This window comes from Perissodus microlepis, chromosome 2 (assembly GCF_051167445.1).
Source record: "Perissodus microlepis isolate ML-2025 ecotype Zambia chromosome 2, ASM5116744v1, whole genome shotgun sequence".
Lineage (NCBI taxonomy): Eukaryota > Metazoa > Chordata > Actinopteri > Cichliformes > Cichlidae > Perissodus > Perissodus microlepis.
In genome coordinates this window covers 160,852-179,155 of record NC_140462.1, presented here as the reverse complement: position 1 = coordinate 179,155, position 18,304 = coordinate 160,852, and the positions used below count along the sequence as shown (strand labels likewise).

At 45.4% G+C, this 18,304-nt stretch overlaps 1 protein-coding gene across 1 annotated transcript; it reads left to right on the top strand.

Annotated features, from left to right (window-relative positions):
* The first annotated feature begins 3 nt into the window (after positions 1 to 3).
* On the top strand, positions 4 to 16,699 carry rnf130 (ring finger protein 130). The gene is made up of 9 exons (XM_084939529.1): positions 4 to 536; positions 657 to 965; positions 5,770 to 5,961; positions 10,321 to 10,571; positions 11,354 to 11,425; positions 12,106 to 12,182; positions 12,345 to 12,441; positions 14,763 to 14,949; positions 15,179 to 16,699. Exons 2-9 carry the CDS (start codon positions 686 to 688, stop codon positions 15,289 to 15,291), a joined length of 1,269 nt encoding a protein of 422 aa, XP_084795655.1. The 5' UTR covers positions 4 to 536; positions 657 to 685; the 3' UTR covers positions 15,292 to 16,699.
* Positions 16,700 to 18,304: the final 1,605 nt, after the last annotated feature.

Genomic DNA, 18,304 nt, shown 5'->3' with positions numbered 1-18,304 from the left:
TGCGCCTGCGCAGTTCTCGCTGATCGGAGAGACGGAGACTGGGCTCGATCCTCCGCAGCGCGCAGCTTTCACCGGCGGCAAACCGGAAAAAACACGAGCCAAATCCTCTCACGAGCATTTCACCGAACCTCCGGGGGAGCGGGAGCCCGCCGGTGTGTCTGTCTGCACCTGGCGGCAGACGGCGGAGGCTCAGTCACTGTTAACGGAACCGCAGGCGGCTGCAGTCCGCTGAAAACGAGCTATTCTGCCCCGACCTCCGAGCTACCATCCGGGCTCCAACCAGCGCGAGGCTCCGGGATGCAAACACCAGATGTTGGCCTGCTGCTGATGCTCCGACCTTCCAGATGTACGAGCTGCACCTTCCAGCCTGAACCCAGAGATTAACGAACACGAGCTCACATCTGGAGACAAAGGATCATCTGGAGGACAAAAGAGGAATAACACATCATCCTCTGGAGAGCCAACCGGGAAACAGCACCCGGAGGATTAATGTAAACAAAGAGACCAACATCTGGAGGACAGACTCTCAGTGACAGGTGAGAGCCCGCGTCTCGTTCACGGTGATAAATGATAAATCCACAGTGCTGAGGACTTCCTGTTTCCTAAAGCAGAGGAAGCTCCCGAGCCGTTGCTAACTTTGTTTCTCTTTCTCACAGTTTGGATGTGACCAGGAGACGCTGTGAGGATGCGGACCCGTCTCCCCCTCCCGCCGGTCCTGGTCCAGGTCCTGGTCCTGGTCCCGGTCCTGGTCCTGGTCCCGGTGCAGGCTCGCTCTGTGTCAGCAGGGCGCTCTGACACAAACATGGTGGTGGAGGAGGCGGTGAGCGCTACGGTGAATGCGACGGTGCTGGACGGGCGAGGAAACGCCATCCATGTGATTAGCAGCGATGACGGGAAGTATGGACAGAACTCCCCCAAGGTCGACACCAGGGGTGTGATCGTCGCACCTGCACCGCATCACGGAGGTATCTGAGCACACACACCTGTCACCTGCAGTGTCAGTAAAATGAATGCTGAGTGGACATTTCCACATACTTGTGGTCAGAGTCAGCCCTCATTTGGTTATGTTTTGTAGGAAAATACATGGAAACACAGTAAACGAGGCAAAAACTGAGTGTACTTTTGTAACGAGTTTGAAAGTGAATATTTGGTGTGAGCAGCTCTCTGAGCAGGATCTTCAGGAAAGGTTCTTCAAGGACATTCAAAGCTCTCTGGATGTTTCTGCCTTGTTGTGTCCTCTGTCAGGATGACCCCACAATGCTTCAGTGATGCTGAGCTCCAGGCTCTGGGGAGGCCCATCCATGACCGATACTGTTCATGGCACTTTATCAAAAATCTCCAACACCACTGACTGACCTGCAGCTGAAACCATGACCTCCACCGTGCCTCACAGATGGCTGCAGACAGTCGGACCACCTCCTGACCTCCTCGTACACCCTGACCGTGATGTGGATCCATCTGTCCAGCAGACCTGTTCCTCTGGTCTTCAGTCCAGTTCTCGTCATTTTCCCGTTTCCCTTCATTAAGAACGTCTTCCTGACAGCCGTCCATCACTGAGACATTTCTGATGAGGCTTCAGTGAACAGTAGACGATTGGCTGAAGGTCCAGATCATCTCTGAGCTCTCTGTTATTTTTTATAGACTAAAGATATAATTTAAATCAGGTTCTTTGACCAAATGGGAGGACCAGCTGATCGAACACGAGCCGTGTTTTGTAGCTGGCTGTTATCAGAAGTTCATCCATTCATTGTGGACATGAGTCTGTGGGTGTTCTGCCTCCACAGTGGAATAATTGTACAGCACACATTTTGGATTTTGGAGGCTTTCAAGTGTAAGGACTCTGTACGACTGAGGCATGGTGGTGGTAGCTTCATGGTCTGGGCTGTCAGTGGTTCAGGTACAGGAGGAACACCTCAATATTCTCATCAACAGCTACTCGGTCGAAGCTTGGACACAGTTGGGTGTTCCAACAGGACGATGATCCCAGGCACACGTTTGGATAAAGAAGGCTAACATTCAGCTTCTTAAGGGGGAGTGTAAGTGCACTTGGTTCTCAGCCACAAAGGTGGAGGGCAGACTCTGAGTTTGGCAGGGGTTCCTGGCTCAAGGAGTTCGGTCACTACAGGGGAACAGGAGATTGACAGGAGTAATGTGGTGTGATGTGGATGCTGTACTGGTCTAAGGTGGTGCAGACTGAGCTGGGTGTGAAGGTGTAGCTGTTTAGTTACCTGCCAGTGTATTAGGGCAGGGCGATATGGCTAAAAATGTTTATCGCGATATATATTTGAAAATTTGTGATAACGATATAACTGACGACATAATCGACGCGAGACAGAATACTTTACAACTCTGCAACTTTATTAGTGCAAAAAAACCATCCATGTATTTTACTTAAACAAGCAGCTGTTTTTATGTGCATTAATGTTATATAGAAACGTAACAGTGCAAATACAAATTCCTTGCTGACAGTTTAACCAAAAGGTATTTCCAGTGGAAACGGGCCGACATATCCTCAGCATAACCATGTATAACATCCACAAAACTTAAGAAGAGGTTATACACACACAATACAGTAATATTATGTTGAAGCACAGTACGTATCACTCCGCGAGGCTCCACCTACGATAGCCGTAATGCTCCAACAAGCCGAGCGGTGCGGCTACGTAGCTTAGCAAAGTCGTACTAAAACATTTTTGAGCGCCGTGTACATAAAATCAGTTCGGTAATAACGACGGCCCGCTAGCATGCTCTACCAAAAATAGTGCTTTGCTGTGCATCTGACGGACGAAAGCTAAACCTGTTCCACACCACGGAGGTTGCAGCATTTTTACAAACAAATTATGGTTCATCTGTTTCATTCAACGATCCACTTTCGCTCTTCTCATTCTCCGCCATGCTTTATCCGCCATGTGCGTATGAAAACAAAGGCACTGTGCATGCGCGTTTTACCCATGAAAATGAAATATCGCGATATTTCATTTTCTTATCATTGCCTAACATTACACCGGTATTACCGTGAATGGTATGATATGGCCCAGCCCAACAGTGTATGTCCCTACCCCCACCTGTCACCACCAGGCGTGAGTAGCGACCAAAATGCAGATATCAGAGATACAACAGCTTCCTCTGAAGGCTGTGTGCGCTTGAACACAGGTGAGGAGTTTTGAGGTGCTGCTTGTCCACACTGACAGGAAGCAATTAAAAACACCCTCATTCAGCTGAACACAGGAAAAGAGGCCAAATGTAAAGGTAGCTCAGAGCCTCGGTATGAGCAACGCATCAAAGCTGTTCAGGAGAAAAAGAGAAAAGGTGGATGTGGCCTAACCCACTGATGGAGGATCCTGGAAGTTACTCTGATTATCTCTTTGTTTCAGAAAAAGTTGTGAGTTTAAGAGAAGCTGATTTGTGGTTTTCTTTGCCATCAGAGTAATCAGCCAAATTCAGCGACACACACCAACATTCACTGTCAACAAAAACACACACACACACACCATCCACTCCATCAGCTGCTCCCATGAACACTAGGAAGCAGCTGATGAAGTGGATTGTGCGTGTGTGTGTGTGTGTGTGCGTGCGTGCGTGTGCATGCATGTGTGTGTGTATGTGCACGTGTGTGTGAGACACTGCAGAGGTTTCCTGGCTGCTGAAGGTCGGAGAGTCTCTGCTCCGAAGTGTCAGATTACAGTCAGATGGTCCAAGGACACTGCAGCTGCAGGATGGAGCGCCAACACACACAGACTCACACACACAGACCTTCATGTCACTATAACTGTGATCAATCAGACGTGTAACAAAGTAAAATAACTGAGTTCAGTGTTTTTCCAGCTCAAACCACAGCAGCAGCTGAATGCGGCCGTTCCACAATAAAGACAATAACACAGTAGGGCTGGGCTATATCATTACACGGTAACACCGGTGTAATGTTGGCCAACGATAAGAAAATGAAATATCGCGATAGAATATGGGTAAAACGCGCGTGCGCAGTGCCTTTGTTTACATACGCACATGACGCTGACGCAGAATGAGAAGAGCGAGAGCGGATCGTTGAATGAAACGATGAACCAGAACTGGTTTGTAAAAATGCTGCAGCTTCAGTGGTGGAACTGGTTTAGCTTTCATCCCTCAGATACACAACAAAGCACTATTTTTGGTAGCGCATGCTAGCGGGCGTCGTTATTACCGTGTTGTTTGGAAAATACGGCACACTTGAAATCAATCCTTAGATTTTTCTGAAAATCTACAGCATAGGTGTCAAACTCTGGCCCGCGGGCCAAATTTTGCCCGCAGCCTAATTACATTTGGCCCGCGAAGCCATACCAAATAACTATTAGAGCTGGCCTACTGGTATTATACAGCTAAATAATAATAAAGCTATATATTGTTTAGTATTAAGCTTTGCTTGTTCCATTTCAGTTTTTCAGCAAAACGTGTTTGAGCCCATAAGAAAAGATTCATTCTTATATCTGGAGGAAGATTTTTTTTTCAATAAATATTAACGTTAGCCCGCGACTTTGTTCCAGTTTTGAATTTTGGCCCACCGTGTATTTGAGATTGACACCCCTGATCTACAGAGCCCCTTATAATCCCGTGTGCCTTATGTATGAATTCTGGTTGTGTTTACTGACCTCGAAACGATTTTATGTACACGGCGCTCGAAAATCTGTCGCACCGCTCGATGGATTGTCGGAGCATTACGGCTATCGTAGGCGGAGCCTCGCAGAGTGATACGTACTGTGCTTCAACATAATGTTACCGTATTGTGTGTGTATAACCTCTTCTTAAGTTTTGTGGATATTATACATGGTTATGCTGAGGATGCCTTTTGGTTAAACTGTCAGCAACGAATTTGCATTTGCTCTGTTAAATTTTTATATAACTTTAATGCACTTAAAAAAGCTGCTTGTGTAAGTGAAAATATATTGATTTTTTTGGGGGTTTTTTTGCACTAATAAAGTTGAGGAGTTGTAAAGTATTTTGTCTCGTGTCAATTATATCGTCAGTTATATCGTTATCGCAAATTTTCGAATGTATATCGTGATAAATATTTTTGATCATATCGCCCTGCTCTATAACACAGAGAAAAGCATGTTGGAGCACCTGCTAGTGAAACCTGAGCTGAGTACAGCTGCTGCACATCTCCTTGGTTCTGTTAAAATCAATGAGGTACTATAAGTGTTACAAAATGTCATCTTCTTGTCTGTCCATGTGTGTAAAGTCTGGTCAGCTGATTTAAACCAGCCTATAGCGTGCTCTGTCCCACGAGGACTGGACTCACACAGGTGGGCTGTCAGCTGACTCCCATGATCCTCTGCAGCAGGCCGACTTTCAGATTCACTCCTTTGAGGAGTTTCATGACATTCGATTCACGTAATCAACTCCCGGAAAATAAAAATAGCTGAAAACCTGGGAAAACCTCAAAAAGTCTGAAGTTGACCGGGGGGGGGGGGGGGGCACCACAGATCTGTGTGTTTTCATTATAGAGGACGATCACGAACATCTGAAGTGATTGACCCGTAATGTGTCGACATGCCTGTTTGGGGGTTTAATGTGTTTTAACTGATGACACGCGGATCAGCAGCCAGCTTTGTTCTTGTTATTATTGTTTACGTATTGATTAATCTGAAGTCTCAGTGTTTTTATTGATCATCGTTGTTTGATCTGGGAAAATTCACTCGATTAAAGACGAGTTATTGATCGAATGTTGAGCAGCTCACCTTTGAGTCGTTTTAGTTACACTTCATTAAACTGACTTTGGTTTCCTCTCCTCAGTGGTCGACCGGCAGGGATGCGACCCAAACACTCACTTCCTGGTCCCGCCCCGCAGCGTCCACTGGGTGGCGCTGATGCAGAGAGGTAACTGCACCTTTAAGGAGAAGATCTTGAAGGCAGCTGCGTACAACGCCACGGCCGTCCTCATCTACAACAACTCCCCAGTGGACACCGTCAAGATGGGACACGAAGGTCAGAGAGCGCTCGCCGCACGAGCCAATCAGAGACGAGCGGTTCACACACACAAGCATATTACTCATCTGAACAGGTGAAACGTTTACGTGAGTGTTAGCTACACACTGCAAAGATGGACGTATTCTCCACCCTCTGGTTTGTGAAGCACCTCCACATTTAGACGAGTGTGTGCAGAGCTATGAGCTAAAGCTAGCTAGCTTTGTTAAACTGGAATAGCTGCAGACAGAGCAGGGGAGTATCAAAGTAGTCGTACTTCTGCATATCTGTGCTTTACTTGAGTATTTATTTTTCAGATAACTTTTGACTTCTACTTCCTTCAAACTAAATGTTTCTATCACATCAACAAACATCAGCACACAAACTGTTTGTGTGCAGTTTGACTCATAATGTGTTGCAGCTGCAGATTTCACAGGGAGAGCTAACTTCACTCAGGGAAGAAAGACAGGAGAGGAAGAAGAGAGCTTAGAGTTAAAGGGAAGGATGCTCACTTACAGCTCTGTGTGATGGGATGTTATATTTCTGTCTTATGTCCTGCAAAACAAACTGAGCTGACGTGTGAGTCAGAGGCTGCATGAAACTTTTCTGCAGTTTGGTGAATGATAAACGGCTTAGTTGGTGAATTTACAGTAAAGCTCCGTGTTGGACGGCACACAGTGGCTGTGGTGATCAGAGTTAGCTTACATGAGTTTTAGCAGAGATGAAGCTAAGCTGATGATGCTTAGATTCAGTCATTAAATCCCACCTTCATGCTAACTTTGTATAAACTGTGTACTGTTGGTGTGGGGACTGGAAGCATTGGGTTACATCCTGTTCAGTTGTGTACATCCACAAAGAGCTGCAGCAGCAGGTCAGCTGGTCACAGCCTGGACATGATTATTGAGCCAGGCGTGGAGGCAAAGTAAAAGTAAGTAAGTAAGTAAGTAAGTAAGTAAAATTTATTTATATAGCGCTTTTCACAGATAAAAATCACAAAGTGCTTTACAACACAGGAAATGGGAATATAAAAACAATATAACAGTAAATAAAACAATGTAAAACAATAAAACTATAAAAACAGCATAAGAAGAAATTAATCAAATGCTTTTCTAAATAAAAATGTCTTCAGCTGTTTCTTAAAAGAATCAATGGAGTCTGTGCAGCAAAGAGACAGTGGGAGAGAATTCCACAGCCGTGGTGCCACAGTCTGAAAGGCCCGATCACCACGAGTTTTAAAACGAGTGCGCGGTACCACCAGCAGTCTCTGATCTAATGACCTTAAAGCCCGAGAAGATGTATGTGGTTTCAGCAGGTCAGATAAATATTGAGGAGCCTGACCATGTAGGGCCCTAAAGGTTAGAACTAAAATTTTAAAATGAAACCTAAAATTTACAGGCAACCAGTGAAGGGAGGCCAAGACTGGAGTGATATGCGATCTTCTCTTGGTGCCTGTTAAGAGACGTGCTGCAGCATTCTGCACAGTCTGAAGACGATTTAAGGCTGATTTGTTAAAACAAGTAAAAAGGCCATTACAGTAGTCTAAACGAGAAGAAATAAAAGCATGAATAATCATCTCAAGTTCAAGCTTTGACACCATTAGTCTGAGTTTAGAAATATTCCGTAAATGATAAAAACAGTTTCGGACCAGCTGCTCGAGCGACATCGAGCTGTCAAATATGACACCGAGATTTCTAAGGCTTGATTTTACATAAGGGTCTAAGAAGCTGATATGCTGTCTAATTTCTGGGACCATGTGGTCTGGAGCAATAATTAGAGTTTCTGTTTTATCAGAGTTTAGTTGGAGAAAATTGTCATATAACCATTTGTTGATTTTGTTGATTCAGGCAATTACTTAAATTAGACAATTTATAAAACTCAGACATTTTGAAGGAACAGTATAGTTGGATGTCGTCAGCATAGAGATGATAGGAGATATATTTATAGCGCTTAATAATTTGGCCTAGGGGAAATACATAAAGTAAAAAGAGAATTGGACCCAGGACAGATCCCTGAGGTACCCCACACGGCAAAACTGTTGATTCTGATGTGACATGATTCATGCAAACAGTAAAAGATCTCTCAGACAGATATGATTTAAACCATTTTAAAACAACAGCAGTAATCCCAAACAAGTTCTCGAGTCTGTTTATCATGATACTGTGATCTACAGTGTCAAAAGCAGAGCTGAGATCCAACAGGACCAGCACTGTGTCCTCTCCAGAGTCTGCTGCCATCAAGATATCACTGGATACTCTAAGTAAGGCCGTTTCAGTGGAATGCAATTTACGAAAACCAGACTGGAAAGTGTCCATAACAGCATTTTTATCCAGGAAATAGTTAAGTTGTTCTAGTACTACTTTTTCCAAAATTTTCGATATAAAAGGCAATTTGGATATTGGCCTATAACTGTTAGGAAGAGATGGATCCAGCTGGGGTTTCTTTAATATTGGCTCAACAATAGCTTGTTTAAAGAAGCTGGGGACTGAGCCAGTATGAAGAGAAGTATTTATCATTTCCACAATACAGGGGCCAATTGAATCAAACACTAGTGAAAAATGAAGATGGAAGGACATCGAGGGGGCTTGAAGTCTGTTTTATATGACAAAGCAGGCCTCTGATGTCTTGTAATGTAACAGGAGTAAAAGAGGACCAAGTATCAGAGGAGAGCAAGTTAAAAGTTTGATATTGAGAAGATGATGGAGAGATATTAGACCTGATGGCAATGACCTTATTTCTGAAATAGTTCATAAACTCATTGCATTCGGACGTTGAGTGAACTGGTGCACAAGGAGCATCAGGAGAAACAATACTCTTAATTGTTTTAAACAAGAATTTAGGATCTTTCTTTTTTGAAGCTATGAGGTGTGAAAAATACTCTGTTCTGGCATTTTTCCACATGTCATTTAGCAAGAGGATAGACTCTTTAAGGTGTAACTTATAAACCTCAAGCTTGGAAGCCTTCCACAAACGTTCTAGCTTGCGACAGTATCTCCTGAAATTACGAATGTTTTCATTTAACCAAGGATGAGATTTCAAACGTAGGACAGTACTTTTTTTCAGAGGTGCCACTATGTCTAAAATAGAATTACACTGGTTATTAAAGGATGAGACAAGAGAGTCCAAATCATTTATTATTAAGTATTATTAAGTATTTGAGTACAGAGCTCGTACACTTTCACTTTGACTTTTATCAGAGTATTTTGTAACGCCAGTATCAGTACTTGTACTTCAGTACAGAATTGCCGTACTTTTGGCTACAGAGACCAAAGAGCGGCAAAGCTTTAACGACTCACTGTGGTCCCTCTGGTGGACATTAGAGGAACTGCAGGCTTTGGTGCTGCAGTGATGGCTTCACTTATCTGGAGCTGGTTGGTGTTGGCGTAGCCCTCCGCCCCCTCATCAGAGCGCGGCCATGTCTGCGTGTAAAAAAGATGCCATGGCAGCAACAAGGACGCTGGTGTCCAGGTGTCAGGGCGCCTACAGCGATATCAGCGAAACAAAATTTCTGCTGTTTGAGTTCATAGCTCAAGCTCGTGCGCCACAATGTGATGGCATGCTGGGGTCACTGATCCTAGCGTATTGATGTATTGATCGCAGGATGGACTCACATCAGAGTGTTTCTGTTCATTAAAGTCTGACGCTGGTTTGTGCTGCAGCATCGTCCCTCAGAGATGTTCAGGTAAGTGACGACTGCCGGGCGGGGGGTGGAGTCGATGTTCAGTCTAAATATAGATCAACGTGTCATTCGAGGCTGAGGTCACTGTGACCTCACACTCTGTGTGTGGGACAGAGCGAGGTGATGATGGGGAACAACATCAGCACGAAGAGATCAACAGACAAAGAAACAAATTACAAAGCTGACGTCCAATTAGAGTTTCAGAAAACACAAACAGGAAGTACTCCATGTTAAGAACAGATTATTTATCTCGATTGTTGGGTGGTGTAAAAATAAATAAGAGCCAACCGTGCTGGTCACGTGTGCACCGAGCTGATCGGCGTGACGCGTGCTGCCTTCTGAACATCCCGGTCTTTTGTATGAGCTCAGATTTCAGCTGGTCTGAGATCAGGGTTCACAGTGTTATGTTGGGCTGATTCGATAATCTGACCTGGAGTCTGGGTTTAACGAACATCGAGCAGTTTTTAACAGAAGAACTGCGACGCCGTGTTTAAATGATCTGAAGCGTCTGAGCAGAGACCGTCACCAGAGTAACTGCTGTGTTTAAGCGCTCATGATACACACGCTTTTGTTTTTGCAAACACTTTTAAACTTGTAACGTGCGGTCAACCCATTAAAGCCAGTACACCCAGTACACTTTACTGTATGGCTGTTAACACGGCGCCCCGTCCCTGCTGCCACCCTGTTTCTGATTCTGTTTGCAGGCACGGGTGACATCGTGGCGGTGATGATCACAGAGGCGTACGGTAAAGAGATCCTGGCCCACCTTGAGCGGAACATGACGGTTCTGGTCTCCGTGGTCGTTGGTCAGCGCGGGCCCACCAAGAACATCAACCGAGGCTCGCTGGTCTTCGTCTCCATCTCCTTCATCATCCTCATGATCATTTCGTCAGCTTGGCTCATCTTTCACTTCATCCAGAAGATCCGCTGCACGAGCACTCGCGACCGCAGCCAGGTAACACGTTAGCCGCGGGCTGATGCTGCATTCAGGTACCTGAGTCTGTGATATCCGCTGATGTGAGTGTTGTCCTCCTCCTGTGAAGACTCTGAGCGGAGAGAGAAACACGGTCTGATAAACAGTCTGTCGGGCTCTTCAGCGATCGATCGCCCTGATCTCACTCAGTCCAGCTGGAGAAACCTCCTTCAGACACTTCCTGTTGTCACTTTCCTTCCTTCACCTCATCAGTATTTCCTGCGAGGACTGATCAATCAGCCCTCTGAAGGGTTAACTTTCTTCTTTACTGTATTTCTGTACCAGCTGACCGCCCCTCCTCTCATGTTCTGCTCCCCCGATGTTCTCCTGGGACTTTGGTTCATATAGTTTGATTCGTTTTCCACCTCCAACATGGCCCTGCCTGCCGTGTTGGTGTTTCCAAACCCCAGCCGTGTTTGTTTGGAAACCAGCAGTTTCCTTCACGGTGCGCTTCATGAAAGCATTCTTCATTTGACACACATTTACAGCTGTTACTCAGATGTTCCTCTTTTTTGGTGTTCCCTGCCTCATCTTTAAGCAGCTTCTTCAAAGGGCCAATGAAAGTCAGTCTTTCTGTAGAAGAGCAGACTCTGAGTCCGGGTAGCTTCAGAAGAACACATTAGCTCAGAGGTTCACTGACTGACTTGGTAAAGATGAAGTTTGTTTAGTCGTGTGACTCGGATCAGAACACATTTCACAAAGAATCAAAACCGAAATCCTGGAAATGTTTGTGACTCTAACACTCTGTCCTCTCACTCTGTCAGCATCGTCTTGGAGATGCAGCGAAGAAAGCCATCGGAAAGCTGAAGACGAGGACGGTGAAAAAAGGAGACAAGGTGAGCACATGTGTTGCTGTTTCTCCTTCACATGTGATGTAGGACCCGTGAATGAGGCTCCAAAACCCAGAAGGTTAAATTTACGTGAGCTTTCAGGCAGCGAGTGACGGCCTCTGCAGAGCTGTAACACGTGGAAAGAGAGCTGCTGGAGCAGAACTGTCTGAAAAAGGTTTTTGCTCGATGAAGTTTCCACCTCACTCGTTCATAGACGATGAGCTCAGCGTCCGGATCCTTCACATCCTCGTTCTTTGAATGCAGCATGTGAACATCTGGTTTCCTCACAGACGTTTGGTTAACGTGTCGCTGACGTTCAGACGAAACAGCAATGATGTTGTTCAGAGGAGAAACATAAATCAGAAAGACTTCTAACTGCGAGCCACTATCACAGGGGTAGGGAACGTTAGTCCTCGAGGCCCGGTGTCCTGCAGGTTTTAGATCTCACCCTGGGTCAGCACACCTGAATCACATGATCAGTTCATTAGCAGGCCTCTGGAGAACTTCAACACATGTTGAGGAGGTCATTTAGCCATTTAAGCCAGCTGTGTTGAATCAATGACACATCTAAAACCTGCAGGACACCGGCCCTCGAGGCCTGGAGTTCCCCACCCCTGCACTATCAGAGCCAGCAGAGACAACATCACAGCAAAGCTCTGACCTGTTTCCTCTGTGTGTGTGTGTAGGACACAGAGTCAAACCACTGTGCGGTGTGCATCGAAGTGTACCAGCTGAACGATGTGGTTCGAATCCTGCCCTGCAAGTGAGTCTGACCTTGATGCTGCAGGCTCTCCAGTCTCAGACCAGTCTGGCTCTGTAATTAAAAGTGTTTTATGAACTCTTCCTCGTTCTGTCTGCTATGTCTAATGTCGTGCTGATAACACGTAGCGTGATGTTTTTTGATAACACGCCTGTGTCTTTGCAGACACGTCTTTCATAAAGCGTGCGTGGACCCCTGGCTGAAGGAGCACTGCACCTGCCCCATGTGCAAACTGAACATCCTCAAAGCTCTCGGCATCACGGTGAGTCCTCGCTGACACATGGGCATGTTTGACACAAAGACAGAGACACCCAGATGTGTTGTAATCCAAACCAGCGTTCACACCAGGCTGACGTGCCCTCACCGTACACCAAGCTTGGCTAACGTGAGAAACTGGGTCTGTTGCGGATGGTCGCAGCTGAACTCGGTATTATTTCGATGTCTTTCTGCTGATAGTGTAGATTTTACAGTGAGGTAACAGAAATGTGAGGTAGGTAAAGAGACCAACATTTCCTCACTGTTTGCATTTATGTGCATTTTTCTACTAAATGTTAAAGACTTTTAACTTTATCCACGTTTTGCTTGTAGTTGAATGACTTTGTCTGCATTTCTGAGCTCTTTGTCTTGTTCAGGGAGAAAAATCTCATCAGTTCTGGGCTTGAACATTAAGGTCAATGTCTGAGGTGGAAATGTGAAGGATAGCAGATGGGTGATCGTCACTGTTTCATCACTGAGAAAGTTTTTCTCCAAAGAGAGTTAATGTCTCCTGACGTGTGGACAGTTCTCCTCTCTGGGACAAAAAAATAAAAACAGCACCAGTCTTCAGCATTGCTGATTTTTAGATTTGACATTTTGAACACCTGCCAGTTTGTCCCGTTCCAGCCCCCGACTCTACAAACACACCTGCACGATCACGTTCCTCCCTGCAGTCCTTTCACTGAGTGCATTGCTGCCAGCTCCTCACAGTCTTGAGCTCTTTGGTTATCCCTCACCTGGGCGGCGTCACAGACATCGCAGCTCTCGTCCAGAGCTAGCGTCCGCTTTATTTTTCAGCTGGAGCTCCAGATCTCCTGCAGTGTCATCAGTCCACCTGAAGAGGCACGATCTAAAATGCTTCTTTTTAGCATGACAGAGTCCACCGAACGCTCTTTGATAAACTCTGAGAACAACCTGTTGTTCTTTTAAGAAAAGATAAAGCTGGTCCAGACTGCTCCATGTGAAGCTGCAGCTTTGCTAGCAAAGGTTCAGTTTTCCATTCCTGCTTTGCATCGATTAAGTTCTTGTGATTCACTGCGTTGAACCAATATTCAGACTGTAGCAATCTGCTGTCTGCACACAGCGTTACTTCACTGAATACCTACTGTTTCATCAAAAACTCTAAATTCATCTTTGTAGGCTGACAAATATCGTTCGCATTTACAGTAAAGCTGTATTCATGAGCAAACGTAAATATTTTTATTGTAAAAAGCACATTGCTTTTAAAAGCATCAAAGTTGTGATGCTTTGTCCAATAAAACTGCAAAAAACCAGTAAGCCTTTCTCTAACTGAAACGGGACAAACTGCATATGTGCACGTTTATTTATCCCACTCATCAGCTACAACAGGAAGTCAGGAGAGTCGAAATGACATTTGGATTGAAGAAGAGCAACGTGGTTTAGTTTTTTTGTTTTTTATCCTTTTAGGGATATTTGAGAGTGTACAATAGCTTTTCCAAGCAGCCCATGTGTGTTTTGTGGGCTTTGAGAATGTGTTTGACCGCATCTCTTGCGACGCTCTGTGATGTTGTTTCAGGAATTTGTGGTATCCGGCTTGTTATTACAGGCCACTCAGTGCCTGTACAACCGTAGCAAAACTTTGGTTTGCACTGTCAATTATAACTCAGACTTGTTAAGTATCTGAAGTGTAAAGAAGGAGACGATGGATGCATGGATGGATGGATGCATGGATGGATGGATGGATGCATGGATGGATGCATGGAGGGATGGATGGATGGATGGATCGATGGATGGATGGATGCATGGATGGATGCATGGATGGATGGATGGATGCATGGATGGATGGATGGATGGATGGATGGACGCATGGATGGATGGATGGATGGATGGACGCATGGATGGATGGATGGATGGATGCATGGAGGGATGGATGGATGGATGGACGCATGGATGGATGGATCGATGCATGGATGGATGCATGGATGGATGCATGGATGGATGGATGGATGGATGGATGGATGGACGCATGGATGGATGCATGGATGGATGGATGCATGGATGGATGGATGCATGGATGCATGGAGGAATGCATGGATGGATGCATGGAGGGATGCATGGATGGATGGATGGATGGTAGAACACTGGAATTCGTGCATTTGTCTGTTGTAGTTTGATCATTTATAGGAAATATTCTTGCTTAAATATGTATTTAGACACAGAACTTTTCCCTTTGTTAAGCCCTGGAAATAAAAGTGCAGGCTGCACCAATGATGCAATGCAGTGTTTCTGAAGAAGAAAATTTCCATCTATAAGACATCAGGTGTGTCTGAATTATACCTGGGAGTGACTGCCTCTGTCTGTCCTCAGACCAGTGTTCCCTGTGTGGACAGCGTTGTGTTGGATGTGGATCGTCTCGGTGCCAGTCAGGCACCTGGCAGCCAGAGGGCACCCCTTAGTGACAGCAACCAGCCATCCATCAGCCTGGAGCCACTCAGCCCCACCCACTCTGAGGCCACGCCCAGAACACCTGCCGATATCACTATCTCCGTGACCAGTAAGTGACACGACAACAGAGTAAAGACAACATCTGTAATTCACTGTCACTGCAAATAAATGTTCTAGGCAAGTAAAAGACAACTTCATGTGGATGTAGAGCAACAAGTTTACAGTGCAACTGAGCAACGTTATCCAGCAACCAAAGTAAAACTGAAAAGTAAAGAGTTATGCGTCTGCATCTGCTGCTGAGTGAATTAACTCTGATGGACGTTCTTCTGTCCTTCCAGGCGGCGGTCGCTTCTTCAGCAGGAACTCCATGTCTCCTCGCAGCGTCGTCTGTGAGATGGAGCTTCCGGATATACAGGCTTCGCTCGACCTCTACGATGACAACAAGTCCTGAGGCTGGTTGTCATGGTTACTGCCCTCCAGCAACAGCACCATTCCAGTTGCTGAGAGATGTAGGACCTTTTATGGACACAGGAAGTCTTCATATAGTGTTTCCTGTTTCGGGGGTGGGGGGTGAATCTGATCTTTAACCATCATTTATTCTACCAGATTTTCTACAAACTGAACACATCCGGGTCTGAATCTGGGTCTCGATCCTGGTCTGGATCCCACTCTTGAATTAGAGATTCTCGTGTTTGTTTTTTCCTAGTAGAGGGAAACTAGAAGACGTCGAAGCAAACAAATCAGCCTGAACTGAACCAGAGCACCTGAATCCAGACTTCCTGTCCACGTCTCTGTGTTCAGGCATAGCTCTGGCTGACTGATGGTGACATCATTAACAGGCTCCTGAACCCTGTAAAGACCTGGACCTGGACCACAACTTTTTCTTGTTTGTAAGTGCTGAATGAGATCTGTAGTCCTCTGTGTCCCTGGACAGAACAGGAGCCAGATGAAATTCTGGACCCGGATCTGGACCTGAACACTAGACCTGGACCCTAAACAATCATGTGGACTTTAATAGTGTTAACTATTAACTCCCTGTAGCAAAAAATAATTAAAGAAAAGAAATTTAATAATGATCCAGTTTGTCTGTAGATCAAGAGATGTTATATTAAAGGACCGATCCACCACTTCAGGAAACCTCCCAGTGGGTGTGGCGTTCCTCAGGAAACCGTTCTGGGTCTTCTGTCCTCAGATTTAAAGAACAACGCAGCATGTACGGAAACCTCACGTTCCCGTCTCAGAGATGGGTAAAGACGAGGAGTTTAATTCAATCCAACCTATGATGTTAGCATAGTTTAGCACAGAGGCTGAAGCCGAGGGGAAACTGTCAGCCTGCTGTAGACCGCGACAGACTAAATCTAACGTGGACACCGAACACCTCTAAGAAGTTAGATTAGGAGGTTTTCATTATTTTCAACTATAATGTGATGCACATACTGTTTAGTCACTATTAATACGGGTACATCAGTCATCCTGATAAACAGTAAGCAGGCTGCTGAGCTGCTAACTAAAACTAACAGATGCTGATCGTTGCTAACATGTCTGTGCAGTAAAGACTGGGGGTCCTGAAGTGAGGGACTGCTCCGTTAATGTGTATTAAACAGCTTCTGAATTACTCATTCTGTTATTCTAACAATAATAATAATCAGTATATAAACAGCATAATACAATCTGTAACCTGACTGATCGATCAGTATTATCTCTGAAGTGACCTGAAGTCCTGCAGGACGCTCAGCTGCTAACTGTCTCTCTGTCTTTGTCTCTTTGTTTCATGGTGGTGGTGATGAAGAAGGACGTGGCGCTTTTAGTTCACTGTGTCTGTACTGCCTCAGCATTAAATGTCATCAAAGTGTCTTCAACATGCAAAGTTTCTGTTTCTTTGTGGCCAACTGAGCCAACCTGAAGAACCTGCCAAAGAGTAATCTACATCAGAGACGGGGTGTATATAAAAAGAGCCGTGCTACTGGTCAGATAATGTCATTAAAAATGCTCCAACAGCACAAACACGGTCCAGATGTCCGGTTTGGGGCCTAAAATTTGCAGAGTTTAACCATCCACCTGTCACTCAACGAGGCCACGCCCCTAATATTGCCTTATTACAATTTAAACAGGTGAGTTCTAAAAACATACGAAAATGTACGCAGACAGCTACATAATGAAAGGACATGATCGCATGTTAATCAGAATCAATACTTTATTGATCCCTGGGGAAATTATTTTTTGTTGCAGTGCTCCATTATAAACCAACATTAACAAGACAGACAATACACTAACTAAGAATAGCACAATACAGGCATATATATATACATAAAAGTCACTTATTAATAAATAGCTGAAAAAGAACAAGTGCAAGAAGGGTGTAGTTGTAGCAGTAAACAGTGTGTTAGGTGGAGGAGTTGTACAGGGAGCCACAGGCAGGAAAGATTTCCTGTGTTGTTCAGTGGTGCATTATGGGTAATCTCAGTCTCTCACTGAACGAGCTCCTGTGACTGACCAGCATGTCATGGAGTGGGTGGGAGGTGTTATCCAACATTGTCTTTATCTTGGACAGCATCCGCCTCTCCGACACCACCTTGAGGGAGTCCAGCTCCATCCCCACAACATTACTGGCCTTACGGATCAGTTTATTAAATCTGTTGGCATCTGCGACCCTCAGCCTGCTCCCCCAGCATGCAACAGCATAGAGGATCGCACTGGCATCAACAGACTCGTAGAAAATCCTGAGCATTTTCTGGCAGATGTTGAAGGACCTCAGTCGCCTCAAAAAATAGAGACGACTCTGGCCCTTCCTGTAAAGTGCTGTGGTGTTTGTAGCCCAGTCCAGTTTATTGTCAATGTGTACTCCAAGGTATTTATAGTCCTCCACCATGTCAACACTGACCCCCTGGATTGAAACAGGGGTCAAGTGTTTCCTGGTCTTCCTGAAGTCCACGATCAGTTCCTTGGTCTTTGCCACGTTGAGCTGCAGATGATTCTGCTCACACCACGTGACAAAGGAGTCGACCACAGCCCAGTACTCTGTCTCATCATCCCTGCTGATGCATCCAACCACCGCAGAGTCATCAGGAAACTTCTGAAGATGGAGGTCTGTGTGCAGTGGCTGAAGTCTGTGGTGTAGAGGGTGAAGAGGAAGGGGGAGAGGACAGTCCCCTGTGTTGCTGATTACCTTGTCAGACACACACTGTGGGAGACGTACATATTGTGGTCTTCCTGTTAGGTAATCAACAATCCAGGACACCAGAGAAGCATCCACCTGCATCACTGTTAACTTATCACCCAGGAGGGTCGGCCTGATGGTGTTGAAAGCACTGGAAAAGTCAAAAAACATGACCCTCACAGTGCTTGCAGGTCAGTGCCACGGGCCTGTAATCCTGGGGGCCACTGGGACGTGGCATCTTTGGAATAGGGACGAGACATGACGTCTTCCACATCACTGGTACCCTCTGCAGACTCAAAGAAAGACA